Source organism: Erinaceus europaeus, chromosome 15 (genome assembly GCF_950295315.1).
Source record: "Erinaceus europaeus chromosome 15, mEriEur2.1, whole genome shotgun sequence".
NCBI classification, from domain to species: domain Eukaryota; kingdom Metazoa; phylum Chordata; class Mammalia; order Eulipotyphla; family Erinaceidae; genus Erinaceus; species Erinaceus europaeus.
Window position 1 is genome coordinate 36,747,352 of NC_080176.1, and position 20,849 is coordinate 36,768,200.

At 43.7% G+C, this 20,849-nt stretch overlaps 1 protein-coding gene across 9 annotated transcripts in view; it reads right to left on the minus strand.

Moving 5' to 3' along the window:
• Positions 1-324: 324 nt before the first annotated feature.
• The window catches only part of TMEM241 (transmembrane protein 241), a 181,689-nt gene continuing 161,164 nt past the window's right edge, over positions 325-20,849 (minus strand). For 7 of the 9 annotated variants that reach the window (XM_060173606.1, XM_016190468.2, XM_060173603.1 and 4 more), the window contains 2 exons: positions 17,361-17,425; positions 325-2,145 (listed from right to left, as the gene is read on the minus strand). In XM_060173606.1, the coding sequence (XP_060029589.1) occupies positions 2,085-2,145; positions 17,361-17,425 (126 nt within the window). In that variant the 3' untranslated portion in view covers positions 325-2,084. The remainder of the gene's footprint in view (positions 2,146-17,360; positions 17,426-20,849) is intronic. The other 2 variants (XR_009545056.1, XM_060173604.1) reach the window with 2 other exon arrangements.

Here is a 20,849-nt window from a genome sequence, read left to right on the forward strand (position 1 = left end):
TTTGCAAGCTCATTTGTTTAAGACATCTATATTGATTTTGAATCAACAATGAAGGCTGAGTAAATTACTGTGTGTAGAATGTAGATAATGATTTCTTAAACCTTCATTGTGGTTTCAAAATCAAATGACCATTTCACACAAGTCCATCTCTTATGACTACCATAGAGGTATGGTTTAGAGCTTTAGTTAATAGGGCTTCTTTTTTTATTATTAGTGATGTAATAATGATTAACAAGATTGCAAGGTAAGAGGGGTACATTTTCATACAATTTCCACCATCAGAGTTCCATATCCCATCCCCTCCATTGGAAGCTTCCCTATTCGTTGTTTTTTTTTTTTTTTTTGCCTCTAGGGTTATCACTGGGGCTTGGTGCCTGCACTACGAATTCACAGCTCCTGGAGGCCATTTTCCCCACTTTGTTGCCCTTGTCACCATTGTTGTTATTGTCATTGTTGTTTTCTCTGTTGTTGTTGCCAGATAGGACAGAGAGAAATGGAGAGAGGAGGGGAAGACAGAGGGGGAGAGAAAGATAGATACCTGCAGGCAGACCTGCTTCACCGCCTGTGAAGCAACACCCCCCACAGGTAGGGAGCTAGGGGCTTGAACCCAGATCCTTATGCTGCTCCTTGTGCTTCACATCATGTGTGCTTAATCCACTGTGCTACTGCCCGCCCCACTCCCCTAGAAGCTTCCCTATTCTTTATCCCTCTGGGAGTATGGACCAAAATTCTTTATGGGGTGCGAAGGTGAAAGGTCTGGCTTCTATAATTGCTTTTCCACTGGACATGGGTGTTGGTAGGTTGATTCATACCCCTAGCCTCAATAGGGCTTTTAATCAGTCGTAGCAATAAACACACACACACACACACACACACACACACACACACACACTTCAGTGGTTTGTATCTTCTATTAGGTAATGAAATGAATTAAAAGCTTTAAGGACTGTAAATATAATATGTATAAGTGTCCCTGTGTATATACTTGCTATATGTTTGTTTCACTGCCCAAGCTGGATAGTCATTAGTTCTTATAAACCCTGATGATCACTTAGTGCCAAATGAACTGAAGAGGGGGCAAAAAAAAAGTGAAGTGTGAAAAACTCAACACAACACAACATACAATCACAAAAAGGCTTCAGTACTCACTCTGGAATTTACTGGCTTCTTATTTGGCCCAGAACTACCACTCAATGCCCACTCCCGCCCCGCCCCCCTGGTCCCATGGAAGCCCTTGCCTGGAGTTTCTCTGTGCTCTGAAGTGGGTGAGTGTAGGCTCTAGGCAAGTCAACTTCACAGCGTGGAAAAAACACCCCAGAGGTGTATTCAAAGATGTAGACACCAACCAACTAACCAACCATGCAGTGTTTGAGGAAGGACATTCATTAGACCTGTCTGGCAGTCTCTCAGGATCTAAATATTTCTGTCTCTCTTTTTTTTGAATATTAACTATTTTTTAATTTCTTTATTGGGGATTAATGTTTTACATTCGAGAGTAAATACAATAGTTGTATATGCATATGCAGTTTTGTATATGCAGTTTTCCACATAACAACACAACACCCACTAGGTCCTCTGTCATCCTTTTTGGACCTGTACTCTCTCCCCCCATCCTAAATGTTTCTTATTAATGGTGTCCCCTCAGTACCTGCACAGTTCCTGAAGATAAATGATGCTCTGTTTACATTTCTGGAATATATAAGTGAATGAGTGAATAAAGTCATGTAGGGAAGCAGGTACAGACCTAAGAAAGAAGCAGGCATCATTATGAATGAGAGTCCCAAGACATCACCTGGGCATTCAGGACGTCTGAGACCCTTCTGGCAGTCAAGGTGAGCAGAGGCAGCCCTATCACTGGTGAGTCTTACAGAACTTGCAAAGAATTAACTCTCAAAGTAGGCAGACCGCACAGTCCATTCTCTGTAACAGCCAAGAGGCCCCAACACACACTCGCTCTCCTTGACACAGGGAGACAGAGACATCCATCTTGCTTTCTTCCTTCCAGCACATTCAACAGAGAGCACTGAAATCCGGAGCTGTGTTCTCCAGTGGGCAGCCAGGAGTTTCTTTTCTGTGTGTCACCTTCAGGAGACCTTCCATTCAGAGAAAACCAGCAAGGCCTCGCCAAGTCCACCAAGCAAGATACTGGAAACAAACAAACAGAAACAGTCGGTGATTTTTTTGTACAGCTTTGAACCAAGAGGCTCATCCAGGAATTCACATTCCATTCTGACTGCTCCCCTTTGAACTCAGGTTCAAGACCTGCCCCTTAACTCTGGAGCAAAATGAGTCTATGTGGAGGGAGAGGAGTGGGCTGCGGGGAAGTTCTAATTCCTTCCAGTGAGTGCTGGCCCCACAGGGAAGGTGACTGATATTTGGTTGATGTTCTCTGGAGGATACCAGAAGAGGTCTTCACAAAGAACCTTCTGGTGCTTCTGGCTACAAATGCTTAATAGCTATGTATGAAAGCATGCAGGTATCTACAATCTTACAATTTTTTTATTTCATTTAGACTAATTGGACACTTAAATATACAAATGGGAAGTTATAAATTTCCCATAAGAGGAGAAAGAGACATGGCCAGTGGTTTGCAAATGAAAAGGCAGCAGGAGAGTGGCAACTGTAAGAAAGCAGGGAGTTCTTTACATGCCATACATCAGACAAGAGTTTAATAACCAACATATATATAAAGAGCTTGCCAAACTCAACAACAAGACAACAAATAACCCCATCCAAAAATGGGGGAGGAGGACATGGACAGAATATTCACCACAGAAGAGATCCAAAAGGCTGAGGAACACATGAAAAAATGCTCCAAGTTTCTGATTGTCAGAGAAATGAAAATAAAGACAACAGTGAGATACCACTTCACTCCTGTGAGAATGTCATACATCAGAAAAGGTAACAGCAGCAAATGCTGGAGAGGGTGTGGGGTCAAAGGAACCCTCCTACACTGCTGGTGGGAATGTCAATTGGTCCAGCCTCTGTGGAGAACAGTCTGGAGAACTCTCAGAAGGCTAGAAATAGACCTACCCTATGATCCTGCAATTCCTCTCCTGGGGATATATCCTAAGGAACCCAACATATCCATCCAAAAAGATCTGTGAACACATATGTTCTTGGCAGCACAGTTTGTAAAAGCCAAAACCTGGAAGCAACCCAGGTGTCCAACAACAGATAGTGGCTGAGCAAGTTGTGGTATATATACACAATGGAATACTACTCAGCTGTAAAAATGGTAACTTCACCGTTTTCAGCCCATCTTGGATGGACCTTGAAAAATTCATGTTAAGTGAAATGAAATAAGTGAGAAACAGAAAGATGAATATGGGATGATCTCACTCTCAGGCAGAAGTTGAAAAACAAGATCAGAAAAGAAAACAGAAGTAGAACCTGAAATGGAATTGGCATATCGCACCAAAGTAAAAGACTCTGGAGAATACAGGTCCAAGAAGGATTCAGAGGACCTAGTGGGGGTTGTATTGTTATATGGGAAACTGGGGAATGTTATGCATGTACAAACTACTGTACTTACTGTTGAATGTAAAACATTAATTCCCCAATAAAAAAAATCAGTCAAAAAAAAAAAAAAAAGAAGAAGAAGAAGAAGAAGAAGCAGGGAGTTACATAAGACCTTGCCCTCAACTTGGATCAACAATGGTAGAGGATATTCCATCCTCTAAAGGGAGGCTGGACAACATACTCTATGTTCCACCTGAGGAAGATGGGTCTTGAAATTGGGGCAGCTTGAAATGTTCCTACTCATGACCACAGAATGTGAGCTCAGATCTACAGGGATACAGAGGTCACATAGACTCCTAAGCTGAAATACGGGCTCCTGATCACATCAACTTGGTGGGGTTTACAGTCAACAATATTTATACCCCTTTCCCATATTTGGGAGCTACTCTCTTCCCTGGTTCAGCTTTCTGGTCCTTTATCCAGCCATGACATCATCTCCTCAAACAATAACTTGGATCCGCCTGCATATCAGATTTCAGGCTTGGGGGGTGGGGGTGGGGAACTAGTATAGCCACAGACGCTTTGGAAATATAACTAAAATATGCCTACTAGCTATCTACAAAATGAAGACCCCCCCGCCCCCCAATTCTTCATTTGCACTATTCCAGCCTTTAGGTTCATGATTAGTCAACAACTTTTTTGGCTTTATATGTTAACTCTTTTTTCAGCCACCAGGTTCCAGATGCTAGCATGATGCCAACCAGACTGTCCTGGACAGACAACCCCACCAATGTGCCCTGGAGCTCCGATTCCCAGAACCCTCCCTTCTAGGGAAAGAGAGAGGCAGGTTGGGAGTATGGGCCAGCCTGTCAACACCCATGTTCAGTGGGGAAGCAATTACAGAAGCTAGACCTTCCACCTTCTGCATCCCACAATGACCTTGGGTCCATACTCCTAGAGGGTTAAAGAATAGGAAAGCTATCAAGGAAGGGGAGGGGATATGGAGTTCTAGTGGTGGGAATTGTATGGAGTTGTACCCCTCTTATCCTATGGTTTTGTCAATGTTTCCTTTTAATAAATAAATTAAAATAATAAAAAATAATAATTACATAGTGAAAAAAATTTAAAAATAAACTTAAAAAAAAAAGAAAGAAAGCTGGGAGTCAGACAGTAGTGCAGAGGGTTAAGCACACGTGGCATGAAGCTCAAGGACTGGTGTAAGGATCCTGGTTCGAGCCCCCGGCTCCCCAACTGCAGGGGAGTCACTTCACAAGCGGTGAAGTAGGTCTGCAGGTGTCTATCTTTCTTTCCCCCCTCCTCTCTCCATTTCTCTCTGTCCTATCCAACGACAGCAACAACAACAATAATAATAACCACAACAATGATAAAACAACAAGGGCAACAAAAGGGGGAAAAATGGTCTCCAGGAGCAGTAGAGTTATAGTGCAGGCACCCAGACTCAGCAATAACCCTGGAGGCAAAAAAAAAAAAAAAAAAGCGGGAGTTGAATATTTTTTTAACATGCCTCAAGTGTAATGCATCCAAAGGTCTAGACAGACTTCCTATTTTAAACCTCTCAGCAGACAATCTGGTGTCTGTCTAAATCTTCCGTCATTCTTCCATAAAGCACTCCTGAAGACAGGGCTGGGTCTTCAGTATGGGCGTGGGCTGGGGGGGTCCTCAGTGGTGAAACACTCTTGATGAATGGTGCCACCTGGCCTTGCAGTTAGACCTTTCCTCCCCTTTACTGCCACCCCCTACTCAATTTTCCAGTCCTCCTGTGACCTGTGCACAATAGATATGTATTCTGATCATGGAGCCATTTTGCACACCCCTTCCCCTTATGTGGCTTTTCGTTTCTCCCTTCCTTCCTTCCTTCCTTCCTTCCTTCCTTCCTTCCTTCCTTCCTTCCTTCCTTCCTTCCTTCCTTTCTTCTCTCCACAATCCCAATATCACTTTATTGAGGAAATGTTGGTTACAGCTTTGTTGTTGTCACAAGAATACATTTCCACATTTCTCCAAGGTCTGTATCAATAAATTTCACCCCCAACCAAACCATCATCTTATTCTACCACAGGGACTTAGGAGTCCTCCCTTCCCCCTTCTCACTTCCTGAAACTGCTACAATAGGTGCCAGTCCACCGAGGACCTGAGATACATGTGTGCTATCTCCTGGCCCTGGTGCCTTTGAATTTCTTTCTTTCTTTTTTAAATTTTCATTTACAAAATAAATAAAAAAAGAAAGAAAACATTGACAAAACCATAGGATAAGAGGGGTACAATTCTACACAATTCCCACTACCAGAACTCTGTATCCCATCCCTTCAGTTGGGAGTTTTCCTATTCTTTATCCCTCTGGGAGTATGGACCCAGGATCTTTATGGGGTGCAGAAGGTGGAAGGTCTGGCTTCTGTAATTGCTTCCCTGCTGAACATGGGCATTGATAGATCCATCCATACTCCCAGCCTATCTCTCTCTTTCCATAGTGGGGCAGGGCTTTGGGGAAGCGGGGCTCCAAGCACACATTGGTGGGGCCCAGGGAAGTCCTCTGAATTTCTAACTTTGCCCAGGGTACTGGGTATCTGAAACACACAGAGGCTGTGCTCAAGATATCCCCAGAGGAAATGTCTGCCCATGTGGGGATTCTGACATAGAGACTACATGTGCCATTTGTATTTTCAGTATAAACATGAAGTGACTCATGGAAAGTATAAAAACAATAAACTATAGTCAAAAGTGGCTTGGGCACTTACCAGCTGCCACTGTTCAGCTTTAGTTGCCACACTGCCATGGGAGATACTCACATCCAGTCGTCTCAGAGGCTTAGGAGGACATAGGTGAGGGCATGCTTGGCCTCTAATGGACACTCACTAGAGTTTTATTTCCCAACTGACTGCCCTGCCAGAGCAGAAAGCCCTTCTGCAGTAGCCCTCAAAGCCGGTTGTTGTGGAAGACTGCTAGTGTGGAAGCAAGTCTGGTGGTCTGGAAGGTGGCAGACCACACTGGACTCTCAAACATGAGGGCCTGAGTTCAGTTCCTGGCAGTGCATGTACCAGACTGATGCTCTTGATCTTTCTCTTGCACTCCTCCTATCTCTCTAATAAAGACCTATGAGAGAGAGAGAGAGAAAGAGAGAGAGAGAGAAACTGTCCACACTGGAGCAGCAAAAGTCAGCAGATTCAAGCATGCCTTCATGGGCATTTGCTTGTGGAGACTCTGGTATTCTGTTCCTCCTTCTAAAGGGGTAGCCTTTCCTCACACTCACCCAAAAGCTGTTCCTTACCATCTCACCTGTGAGTCCAGAAATAGTCTTTCACCACCCAACTGTCAACCCTAGAGAGTTCCCAGGAATATGTGGTGACCTCTCACTGATGACTGTAGTCTGAGCAGCCGAGCACTACGGGAGCGAGCTAGAAGGTTTAGCAAAGTGGACTACATCTGGGGCAGAGAGGAGACAGATATGAGGGAAAACAAGTCGAGAACCTGAAGCTCCAGGTTGGAAGGTACCTTACTCTTTTTACAGAAATAGTATAGAGATGACAAGCTCATAAATTCTCCTTACTGAGCATTTAACTCATTATGAGATAGCTGGATCTGAAGTTGATTTTATTTTATTTTTTGAGGAAGGGAACTGATAGAGAGAGACACCTGTAACACAGCTTTACCACTCATGAAGCCATAAAGGTTCTCCCTAGGAGTTGGGCAGTAGCGCAGCAGATTAAGTGCTCAGGGTGCAAAGCGCAAGGACTGGCTTAAGGATCCTGGTTTGAGCTCCTGGCTCCCCACCTGCAGGGGAGTCACTTCACAGGCAGTGAAGCAAGTCTGCAGGTGTCTATCTATTTCTCCCCCCTCTGTCTTTCCCTTCTCTCTCCATTTCTCTCTGTCCTATCTGACAAAGACAACAACAATAACTGCAACAACAATAAAAGACAATAAGGGTAACAAAAGGGGAAATAAATAAATAAATAAATAAATAAATAAATAAATAAATAAGAGGTTCTCCCCTGCAGATGGGGATCAGGACCTTGAACCTGGGTCCTCGTGCATGTTAACATGTGTGCTCTACTAGAGACACCACCACCTGGTCCCAGCTGAAGTTAGTTCTGCTGCAGTACTCACCAAGGTATAAGTCATCTTGAATGGTATTATGCCTGTAAGAAACTGGCCCATCTGGGCTTGTCCCTAGCATACACAGTTCAGGGCCACCGGAGCTACTGTAGTGACCCTTTGGATTAAGAAGTGTCTATGAAGGGGAATCTTCTCCTACACATGCTCCCTTCTAAAATAAAACATAATATATATTATTACTTATTGGGTAGAGACAGAGAGAAATTGATCACCCTGGCCTCACCCTTCCTTCAGTCTGTATATTCACTGGCATCTGAATAGTTACTACCCTACCCCATGAACTTCTCTCTCTCTTTCTTGTCTCTCTCTCTCATCTCTTGCCACTGTGGCTATTACTGGGGCTAAGTGCCTGTATAATAAACCAAATGCTCCCAGTGGCCAGATCTGCCATTTATTTATCCATTCTTTTACTTGATAGGACAGATAGAAATTGAGAGGGGATGGGGAAGATAGAGAGGGAGAGAGAAAAAGAGAGACCTGCAGCACTGTTTCACCACCCACGAAGCTTTCCCATTGCAGGTGAGGATGAAGGAGTTGACCCAGGGTCCCTGCACACAGTGATGTGTGTGTGCAGCTGCCTGGCTGTACCTTTTAAACATATCTGCTCACCTCCCCCCACCTCCCAGCATTCCTTTGGGAATTCACACACAGTCTTCTTCAACACCTGGACAAAAGCAGAGTTCTCAAGACCCAAGAGAGGGGCCATGCAGAGCTTTGGGCTGGGGAGGGTTTTGTTTCTGCAAATGTTACCCAGGACTTAGTTGTTTCTACATTTTTCACTAATCCTCCTTAATCACCAGAGAGAAGATCAGGGTAGTGGCTGGAACTTTGCCACTTATGCTCACACAGCCTTAGAACAATGCCGAAGTGTAATAACCTTGCCTTTTACCCTCCAGCTTAGCTATTTTACGAGCCACCAAAGCAGCTTAGTGAATGCCAAATAAAAACAAGTCTTGGTTCCATGTACTGTGAAAGAGCGCCAGGGAGGTGAGTTTTGATGCTGTTTTCTAAACAGCGGGAGAAACTGACACGGGTTGCAGGAATCTTAATAGCATTACAACTATTTAAGTCAGAGCTTAACTGAACAGTTTGCAAATCTTGTAATCCCCAACATTCTCAAAATAAACACAATTCATGTAACTAAGGCACAAACATCAGATTGCTGAGCTCACTTGCCCAGGCAGAAGTCAGCCAGCACCAGCTCCTCACACAAGGGCTTGCCCTCAGCACATCTCTTTTCTCCCACCATGTCCCAGAGAGCTTATCTCACTTCTACATCTGTAAGCATGCTTATTTAGTGAAATCTTCTTGGCTGAATTATCCTGAGGAGAGACGATCTTTCTCCCTACCGTGGATACAGGGCTTAATGCAACAGCCACTAAATAGCTAATGGGTGAGGGCATTCTCGACTGACTATACTTTTTTTGTTTTCTCTTCCTCACCAAAATACATCTGCCCAGTGTCCCATTCCTTTGGAGTCTTGCCAAGTGAAAGTTCTGTGTTGAGAGGTGGAAACCAACAGTCATTCACAAAGCCCTTCCTAGGTAGAATTTTACATAGGTTTCAATTTTTCGTTTTTGCCTTTGTTTTATTTGCTATTTTATTACTTAATTTATTCTGGATAGAGACAGAGAAATTGAGAGGGGAGGGAGGAAAGAGAGGATAGACAGAAAGAGAGAAAGAGAGAGTTATCAGCTTCTCAGGCAGAGACACAGGACACACCAAGACTTTAATGCAGGAATCAAGTGTTTATTATGCTGGCAGACCCAGCTGGACTCAGATCTACAAAAGACTGGACCCCGGGAGCAATGGTGCTTAGACTTATACAGTTACCAACTTTCCCACAGTAACTCACAGCAACAAGCTTAACAGGTCTTTTTTTTTTTTTTTTTTTTTCTGTATAAAGAGAGTACTACTTGTTTGGGATATTAGCAGACTCTTGGGCAGAAGTAGCAGATTCTTTTTTTTTTCCCTCCAGGGTTAGCGCTGGGGCTTGGTGCCTACACTAGAAATCCACTGCTACTGTGGCCATTTTTTTCGATTTTTTTGGATAGGACAGAGAGAAATTGAGAGGGGGAAAGAAAGGTAGGCACCTGCTGATCTGCTTCACCACTTATGAAGCAACCCCCCTGCAGGTGGGGAGCCGGGGGCTCAAACCAGGATCCTTGTGCACTTAACCTGGGTGAACCACACTTCAGAAGTAGCAGATTCTAAGGCCACTGACCAAGGCCTATTTCCTGACTGCAGTAGAAAACCCTGTTTATGTCTGAGACTGCTGCCAACTGCATTTTTTTGTATTTTATTTATTTATTTATTCCCTTTTGTTGCCCTTGCTGTAGTTATTATTGTTGCTGTTATTGCTGTCATCGTTGTTGGATAGGACAGAGAGAAATCGAGAGAGGAGGGGAAGACAGACAGGGGGAGAGAAAGATAGACACCTGCAGACCTGCTTCACCGCTTGTGAAGTGATTCCCCTGCAGGCTTGCATATTGCATATCTGGAAGACCTGGGTTCAAGTTCCCCTTCCCACCTGCAGGAAGGAAGCTTCATGACCAGTACAGCAGTGATGCACATGTTTGGTGGTCTCTGTCTCTCCCTCTTATCAAAAACAAAAGAAAAAAAAAGGCCATCAGGAGCAGTGTTATTGCCCCAGCAATAACCCTGGTGCAAAAAAAAAAAAATCTGGATTTTATAAAGAAGCTACCTGATTTCTAAATGCTTAAAAATAATTTTAAAAGGGAGTCGGGCTGTAGCGCAGCGGGTTAAGCACAGGTGGCACAAAGCACAAGGACCGGCATAAGGATCCCGGTTCGAACCCCGGCTCCCCACCTGCAGGGGAGTCACTTCACAGGCGGTGAAGCAGGTTTGCAGGTGTCTGTCTTTCTCTCCTCCTCTCTGTCTTCCCCTCCTCTCTCCATTTCTCTCTGTCCTATCCAACAACGACAACAACAATAATAACTACAACAATAAAACAACAAGGGCAACAAAAGGGAATAAATAAATAAAATAAATATTAAAAAAAATAATAATAATTTTTAAAAAGCAAAAAAAAAAAGAAAGAAAAAAAAAGAAACAATAAGGCAAACACAGTAGGTCCAAATAAAACAGGCCAGTGGTCTCTTATGTGGCATCTGACCTGACTAAACTCCAAGGCAGAGACCAGCACAGGCTCTTGCCAGAATCTGTGAGCAGATTACTTTGTCCCAGCTTAAGCATCCTTAAGGACACAGAAAATACAGACCAGCTCTGTGCAAAAGACAGAAAATCTGAAATAGGGTCTGACACTTCTCTTCTGTTGGTTCACTTTGTGGTTGGAAAATTCTTTGAGGCTGAAAACACCCCATCCTTTAAGTCAAGAGTTCTAAAAAATCAGGAAATTCCAAGTCAAGGTTCCTTCTGCAGTGATCACACATGCTGCACATGCTGTTTCCTTCATCTGGGTACTCACAGCCTTTCTTTCCATTTAGTTCAGGGCAAACCAGAAAGTTCACAGGATATGACACAGCCCGCAGACATGGCCTGGTACAGACAGAGGCCACGGGAAGAGGCAGACATGGCGCTTCCTCCCCATCGGAGGGTTTCTCACTCTGTTTTCCTTCTGGAGGGTTGTCTCACTCTGCTTTCTCACACGTAGTTAAACAGCTACATTGTAGGGTGGGAGTGGGGGTGTTCTGAAATTCTGTGCAAAATATACCCAGTGAACACTCACTTGTACAAAAGAAAAATCCCATCCAGAATTTAGACTGTCATTACGATAGCTATAGAGCTTTGGGGAAGAGTCTTAGTAAGGTTCCAGGATATAAATATTTCTTCTCTTGAGAGCTGGGGTTTTAGATGTCAATCTGCTCAGGATTGGCGTCCACCCTTCCCAAAGAGCAGCTGTAGAGGGAAAAAGATGACTAGAAGATCAGCTCCTTGCCCCAGTCCCAGCTCTGCCCACAAACTGGTAACTAAATTTCCCCTGCCATTCTGCCATCTTCCTCTTCCAGTTTCAGCCCAGTTAAGTCTCCTCTTCCTGCCAAAGGTCCACTTTCAAACCAGTTCTGATCACCCTGTTCTCCCTCCCTCTTTCAGTCTTCACATTCATTGGGCATTTGAACAGTTACTAACCTACCCCATAAATTGTTTGCTCTTTCTCTCTCTTTCATGCCTAAGGTTCTGAGATTTCAGGCTCAGTCTTTTTTTTAATCTTTATTTATTTATTTATTGGATAGAGACAGCAAGAAATTGAGGAAAGGGAAGATGAAGATGGAGAGGGAGGGAGAGGGAGAGAGAGAGAGACAGAGAGAGACAGAGACCTGCAGCCCTGCTCTGTCACATGTAAAGCTTTCCACCTGCAAGTGGAGACCAGGGGATTGAACCAGGTCCTTGCACATTGTAACATGCACGCTTAACCAGGTGCACCATCACTTGGTTCTCTGCTCTCTCTCTCTCTCTCTCTCTCTCTCAGGTTACCATTGGGGCTCGGTGCCTGCACAATGAATCCACACTCCTAGCAGCCATTTTTTCCACTTTTTATTTCTCTATTTCTTTTATTTGATAGGACAGAAAGTAGAGGGGAGGAGGGGAAGTAGAGAGGGAGGGAGAAAGAGTGACACCTGCAGCACTGCTTCACTGCTCTGAAGCTTCCCCTCTGTAGGCAGGAAGTGAGGCCTGACCTCAGGTCCTTGCTTATGGTAACATCCTCACTCAGCAGGATGTGTCTTTGCCCAGCCCCAAAGATCACCTTTGCAACTTTGCTCTTCCCTTGAAAACATCTGGAGGATTGGAAGATGTTATATATTTCTTAATAGCTTCTACATACTCTAGCAGTCACTTGATGGAGTGACATATTGGCAGAATTATAAATAGCATGTAGTATTTTTATTTAAATTTTTTTATTTATAAAAAGGGAATATTGACAAAACCATAGGATAAGAAGGGTAGAACTCCACACATTTCCCACCACCAGAACTCCATTTATAGTATTTTTAAAATAGAAGGCAGTGAGATCTTTTTCCTAACAATAACCACTTAGTTGATTGCTGCCAACCTCTGAACAAGAACATGTAGGGAGAGGAAGACATAGGCTTCTTGTACTTCCTTATGATCTGTTCTCCCTACACACTGTCTTTACTGCTGCTAAGTGCTCAGCCATTCCTGGATAAAGTACATGGCAGGTTTGGGGCATGTGGACACACAAATACACATACACGTATACCGCAGTCTGAACTCTCATCTAATCACCTACTAACTCTAAAATCTTGCAATGCCACAGTTTCTTCATATTTAATATTTATTTATTTATTTTCCCTTTCATTGCCCTTGTTGTTTTATTGTTGTAGTTACTACTGTTGTTGTTATTGATGTCATCGTTGGATAGGATAGAAAGAAACAGAGAGAAGAGAGCAAGACAGAGAAAGATGGACACCTGCATACCTGCTTCACTGCCTGTGAAGCAACTCCCCTGCAGGTGGGGAGCTGGGGGCTTGAACCAGGATGCTTATGCTGGTCCTTGCGCTTGGCGCTGTGTGCTTAACCAGCTGCACTACCGCTGGACTCCCAGCTTCTTCATATTTAAAATGGGGGTAACGTGAACAGCTGTTACAAAAACCAATAAAACAATTAATTCAGAATGTCTGGGGTACAGGAGGTAATAAATGGTTAGTTATCATTATTAAAAGGAAGAGGTTGGAAGACAAAGAAACAGAAGAAGAAAAGGAGGGTGAAGGAGTATTTTCTAATCTTTATTTTTCCTCCTGTGTTTCCACTTGGGGGAGGAAGTGAATGTGTCTTTTTAGAGGCTCCTATGACGGTCTTTCTGTTGGTCTGCAATATGGCCTGCCCTCAGGAAGGGAAGTGGGTGGTTATAGATAGTACAGAAACAATTGTTTCTTACTTCTATTCAGGAATGGTTCATGGCAATGTTAGATCCCTGATAAACTTGCTCATTGAATAAAGGAACTTCTTTAAGCCAAAGGCCACACAAGAGGCAGTTTCCACTGCCTAGACTTTCTGCAGTACAAAAGGATATATTTTATATTTTCAATGTGTTTATACTGACATGTAAAAATGACTCCTAATTTCTGCAGGTATGACAACACCATTGGAAGGTTGCCATGGGAACACCAGTACTGCAACTCTGTGGTAACCAAGTAGCTTTGTGGTCCTTGAGTAAGTATGGAACAACTCTGCACATCCAATTTACAAACAAATGTCCCCATACCCCCAAAAAGAGGAGATCTGGTGGTAGCAATATTCTGAACCCAAGCATGAGTGGGGGGAAAAGATTGACTTTCTAGAACTATGCTTTGTTTGAGCAAAACTAATTCTTTTCCTTCCCATAATTCTGATGAATGTAAAAAAGAAAAAAACTATTGCAAAACTTTCCTCACTTTATTTTTAGAGAGTGCTCTTCTGCCAGGGCACATGTAAACTTGCCAAACAACAGATCAAAGCTGGAATGGAAATAAGCATGATTTTAAAGTGCCCTAGACTTGTTTTTCTTTTCAAAACAAAAGATAGGCTCCTCTGCTCAAAATCTCCTAGTTGCTTCCTTTCTCACTTAGGGTAGAGCCAAATGCTTACAATGGCCTTGAAGAGCCCAGAGTCAGCTGACCTCCTACTGATCCCCACTACCCTTCCCACTGTTTTGTCCAGATCAAACACTTTCTACCTTTGCACTTGCTGCTCTACCCCCCAGTCTCCCATGGATCATTCTTCCATTTCCTTCAGGTCTTTCCTCACCTATCACAGAGAGAGGAAGAACTACCTTTAAGCAAATGGGTGTGTGCATTCTAAACAAGAGCGATATGGAGCTTGTCTAAAACAAAATGAATATGAGGGTCAAAGGAAAACATGAAACTCAAGCATAGCAATACAGATGTAAATGGATGATATACAGATCCTATATATTACATACATTTATATATGCAACATGTATCTATAAAGACACACATGTGCATATAGGAAGATGATTATATTCCTTATACAGCTACAGATAAATAGTGATTTAACCCTTTCGTGGGTGAGTGGCTAGAAGGCATACTGGTGATGATGTGCTATTTCTTGGTCTGGATGTTGGCTTACAAGGTTCACTGTGTGAGAAATCCTCAGGTTACACTCATTCTATATGCCCTCTTCTGACTGTACATTATACAGACCCAACATACATATGCTCTTTCTTTACCATTTCCAACTGACAACAAAAATCACTATCCTAGAATATACCTAAAATGGAGATCCCAAAACTCATTGGCTATATTATTGCCTTTACGTTCCTGACTATCAGACAATTTATTCTGCTTTATATCTTAATGCCTTTTCAGACACCAAATTGCAGATGCTACCCTGTTGCCTTCCTGACCAGGGAGCTGGGCAGACAATCTCACCAATGTGTCCTGGAGCCCCGCCTCCCCAGAGCCCTGCCCCACTAGAGAAAGAGAAAACAGGCTGGGGATCTTGGATGGACCTTGAAAAATTCATGTTAAGTGAAATAAGTCAGAAACTATGATAACATCACCCCAGAACTCATTCTTAACCTGGGTCCCACGGCAAAGAAGTGGCTCGCTTCATTTCTGTCCCACATCTTGGAATCTGAGTCTATGCCCAAAGTTTGGCGTCGTGCGAAGATAATAGCGGTTTTGAAACCAAAGAAAGACCCAACACTGGCCGCCAGCTATAGACCAATTTCTCTCCTCTCCATGTGTTACAAACTCCTTGAGAGGCTGCTTCTGTCACATATTTCTCATCTTACAGAGAAATTCCTATCACCCGCCCAAGCTGGTTTCCGCCCAGGAAGATCTACCTGCGAACAAGCCCTGGCCCTCTCAACTTACATTGAAAATGGATTCCAGAAGAATTTAAAGACGAGTGCTGTCTTTGTTGATCTCACAGCAGCCTATGACACGGTCTGGCACCGTGGTCTCCTAGTCAAGATCTCAAGATGCCTGCCTCCATGGGTGGCCAACACTATATCGTTTCTTCTCCAAAACAGAAGATTCCGGGTGCATCTGGGTGACAAGTCTAGCAGATGGAGACTTGTCTCAAGTGGCCTCCCCCAGGGCTCTGTTCTGGCTCCTACGCTATTTAATATTTATATCAATGACCTCCCAGAAACTTCTTCAAGGAAGTTCATCTACGCCGATGACGTCTGCTGTGCAACTCAGGCATCCAAGTTCGACATCCTCGAGGAAACACTCACGAAAGACATGTCTCTGATATCTGATTACTGTAAAAAATGGCAACTAATCCCTAGCACTGCAAAAATGGTATCATCTGTTTTCCATCTACAGCATGCCTCAGCCTCGCGTGAGCTTAATGTGCAGCTTGGCGACACAAGAATCCGGCATGAAGCCCAGCCAGTCTATCTTGGCGTTACTCTCGATCGCACTCTGTCATTTTACGAACATCTCATAAAAACTGCAGCAAAGGTGGGCGCGAGGAATAACATCATTGCAAGACTGGCCAGCTCCTCATGGGGCGCGAGAGCTTCCACACTACGATCATCATCTCTGGCATTATGCTATTCCACTGCAGAATACTGTGCCCCAGTATGGTTCCGTAGCCCCCATGTCCACTTGGTCGATTCCAAATTATATTCCTCCATGAGGATAATTTCTGGAACCATCCGTTCCACCCCGGTTCCATGGCTGCCAGTTCTTAGCAACATCGCCCCGCCAGATATTCGTTGGGATGTGGCATCATCTAAGTTCATTTCCCACGTCTACGCTTGACCGCACCTGCCAATATACACGGATATCTTCGCCCACCCTGTCCAACGCTTGACGTCTCGTCACCCAATCTGGTTCCCTATGCCTACACTGAACTTCTCTGTTCCAGTCTCTTGGAAACAGAGTTGGCAGTCAGCTGAGGTAAAGAACAAACACCTCATCACAGACCCCTGCAAGCATCAACCCGGCTTTGACCTAGCACGTTATGATTGGGCCCTCCTCAATAGCTATCGAACAGGCCATGGCCGGTGCGTCACTATGTTCCATCGCTGGGGAGCCAGAGACGACCCGAACTGCCCCTGCGGCTCCAGACAGACTATGACCCACATAATCAACGACTGCCACCTCTCCAGATTCAAAGGAGGTCTCAAAACTTTACATCAGGCTCAACCTGACGCTGTTGACTGGCTACGGAAGAAGGGCAAACGCTAGAAGAAGAAGTCAGAAACAGAAGGATGAATATAGAATGATCTCACTCTCAGGCAGAAGTTGAAAAACAAGATCAGGAATGAAAACACAAGTGGAACCTGAAATGGAATTGGCATATCGCTCCAAAGTAAAAGACTCTGGGGTGGGTGGGTGGGGAGAATACAGGTCCATGAAGGATGATAGATGACATAGTGGGGGTTGTATTGTTAAATGGGAAACTGGGGAATATTATGCATGTACAAACTATTGTATTTACCGTTGAATGTAAAACATTAATTCCACAATAAAGAAATAAATTAAAAAAAAAAAAAAAGAAAACAGGCTGGGAGTATGGATCGACCTGTCAATGCCCAGGTCCAGTGGAGAAGCAATTACAGAAGCCAGACCTCCCACCTCCTGCACCTCATAATGATCCTGGGTCCTTGCTCCGAGAGGGATAAAGAATAGGGAAGTTTCCAAAGGAGGGGATGGGATACGGAACTCTGGTGGTGGGAATTGTGTGAAATTGTACCCCTCTTATCCTGTGGTCTTGTCAATATTTTTTACCTTATAAATGAATACCAAATTATTGCTATCCTAATGAAGCCCAAACAATGCATCTGCATTGCCTCTTCCATGCAAAGAACTTACCATCCCACAGTCGCACTGGTCAGGAACACATCAAACAGCAACACTGATAGACTAGCTGTGATTACCTGCCAAAATAATGTCAACGAAAGGTCATCAGAGCAGCAGGGCTTCGGTAAGCTTCTCCAAAGTCATTTTCACAAGCTCCGTTTGTCAGAGCAGGCCCAAGACATTAGCCATTTCTTTCCACGTTGTGCCCTTTTTTCCACATGCTCCCTAGCCTCTGAATAACGTATGGGGTAGAAAAATGTCATGGTCTAGTCTATTTTGGAGACTGGGATCTTCAAAGAAGCACTAGGCTTCCAAAATTTTCAACAGAGGGGGTGCATAGCCAGCATCTCACTCCCCAGGGCAGGCAGGGCCCTGGGGAAAACACTCATTTCCATTCAGATTCCGCTGTGCAGAATCCATCTCCAAAGTCAGCAGAGCTCATTAACCTGCTCCTAGATCCACCAGATAAAAATGCAGGTGTCGACTTGCTTTACCTAAAGCAAAGTCTCTCTCCTGTCTTCAAATTCCATCTCTCTGGCTATGTCACATATTCTAAGAAGCCAGGTGCTTCCTGGGGAAAGGGGCAATTAGAACAAGACAAGAGGGTAGGTTACCCCAATATCTCTCAGAACCAGAAATCACATAGATGTCCCTCAGGAAGGGCAGTCAGGAGACTCAGTAAGGAGACTCTAAACAGCTGGCAAAAAAGTGCATGAACCAAGAACCCAACTTTGTGAATACATGGAAAAGCTGTGACTGTTTCCAGAGTTCCCCATCCTGGCTTCCATTAGGATGATAACCTCAAGGATGTGCTTTCTTACAATAAGAAGCAGGCTTTCCTGGAGTGGGTCACTCAGACTGGACACTGTCCCTTAAGGGGACTTTTGATGCTGTCTTGGAGGCCTCTTCAGACTGGGAGCAAGGTTGCAAGCAAGTGGTCAGAAGGCAAGAGGATGCTTAACAGGCCTCATCATCATTCACCGATCACTATTCAACTACCATCTCAAAAACATGTCAGTCAGGAAGTTTCAGTATATAAACTTTGAGATTGTGAAGCCTGATAGCTTTTAATTTGGGAGTCACTTTCTGTTTGATTCTCTTTATTAATCTGCAGTAAACAACCTTAATAATGAAAAACAGACTAGTGTGTTTTTCAGGAACAAAATGATAACAGGTCACAGAGATAATTGCTAAGCAGAACCCAAAAAACCAGGTAAAAGAGAATTCTCAAAGTGATGAGAGACAGTTTTATCTTAAAGAACACAATTAATGCATGTGTCCTTTCACCCACCCACCCCCACCTTTTTTTAAGGGTTATATCCACAGAATGAGACAGTTCTGAAATGTGTATTACCTTGTTATGTAAATGTCTGGTTGTGATGAGGAAGTCACTCTAATCACATAAGTTAGTTTATTTTATCTGCCTTCTTGCAGATAAAGTTTATCTTTTTCTTTTTTAAAATAATTTTATTTACTATTGAATAGAGACAGAGAAATTGAGAAAGGAGAGAGAGGTAGAGAGAGAGACAGACAGACAGAGAGACACCTGCATCCCTGCTTCATCACTCATGAAGCTTTCCCCCTGCAGGTGGGAACTGGGGGACTTGAACCTGGGTCCTTGCACACTGTAATGTGTGCACTTAACCCAGTGCACCACCACCTGGCCCCCAAAGTTTATCTTTTTCTCTTACAGATTTTATTCATTATTTTCATGGGGAGGGAGTGGGAGAGAGAGGAGCACTGCTCAGCTCTGGCAGATGGTGGTAATAGGGTATGTGCACAACTTCTGGGGTCTCAGGAATGAAAGGCCAGTGTACTACCACCATAGTTCTCTCCCCAGCCCATAAAAGTTGCTCATTACCATGGAAGTTAATCCTGCCTTGAAGTCCCTGGACCTAGAGTTTCCAGCTGAAAGTGAAATACAGTGGTAGCGTGTCCACTGCCCTTATCATCTTCTTTATTAAAAAAAAAAAAAGAGAGAGAGAGAAAGAAAGGAAGAAAGATTATGTGTATGTGTAAGAGAGAGAGTGAGAGAGTGAGAGAGTGTGAGAGAGAGAGAGAGAGAGAGCAGAGAGAGAATACCCTTGGTACCACTACATCATCACTGAGAGTTCTGTTTCTGGCTTTCTAGTTTTTCTCTGGTGCCAGAGAGTGAGCCCAGGGTCACTGCATCCCACTACTGAGATATTCCCTAGCACCTCTTTCTTTTAATTCACATTTGCCATTTTCAGATTTTTTTCCAAAAAACAATTTCTTCTAGGTCTTTCAATTCACTAAGCTTTACCTGTTTGAAAAAAAAAGTTTATCTCATCCCTTTTATATCATCTTCCTTATTATTTTTATTTCTGTTACTGTCTCCCATGCCTTTTTTTTCTTCCTTAGTTTTGACCAGAGTTAACTTTTTTTTCCTCCAGGGTATTCACTGGGGCTCAGTGCTAGCACTATAAATTCACTGCTCCTGGTCCACTGCTCCTGGCAGCGATTTTTTCCATTTTATTGGATAAGACAAAGAGAATTTGAGAAAAGAGGGGGAGATAGAGAGGAATAAGGACACCTGCAGACCTGCTTTGTCACTTGTGAAGCATCCTCCTTGCAGGTGGGGAGCTGGGGGTTCGAACCTGGATCCTTGCTCGGGTCCTTGTGTTCAGTACTACGTGGACTTAACTGGGTATGCCTCCACTTGACCCTGTAGAGTTAAGTATCTTCTTTTTTCTTTTTTTTTTTTAATATTTATTTATTCCCTTTTTTAAATTGTTGTAACTATTATTGATGTCGTTGTTGTTGGATAGGACAGAGAGGTCGAGAGAGGAGGGGAAGAGAGGGGGAGAGAAAGATAGACACCTACAGACCTGCTTCACCACTTGTGAAGCGACTCCCCTACAGGTGGGGAACTGGGGGCTCGAACTGGGATTCTTATGCCGGTCCTTGTGCTTTGCACCAACTGCGCTTAACCAGTTGCGATACTGCACAACTCCTGTTAAGTATCTTCTTAATTCCTCTATCCTACTGAAACTCTTTGGATAGCCTCTGAAAGGTGCCAGTGGAGATGAATTTTTGGTTGCTGAGTAAGGTTTCAGTGACTCACTCAAGGGCATTTAGATGTGGGCACCTGGGCATAACAGAACACCTCACTGCATTTACCAAGGGCCCAAAGTCTTCAGCATTGTCTTCATTTACTTTGCCCATATCTTTTTCCAACTTTATCAAGAAACACTTGGAAATAAAATCATATATATTACACAGCATGGGGCCAGAAAACTAGCTCACCTGCTAGAAGCCTGTCCAATCACAGGCACAGCCTAGGTGTGGGCTCTACCACTAGTCTTAGAGCGCTGGGGGAAGCTTCGGTGCTTTGGGGTCTCTCCCTCTCTTATTGTCTTTGTCTATCTCAGAAAGTCAGATGAGAGTGGTAGAAATCACACACTCACAAGGTCTCACTGACACCCATAAAAAGGAATAATAAAAATAAAGTGTATACACACACACACACACACACACACA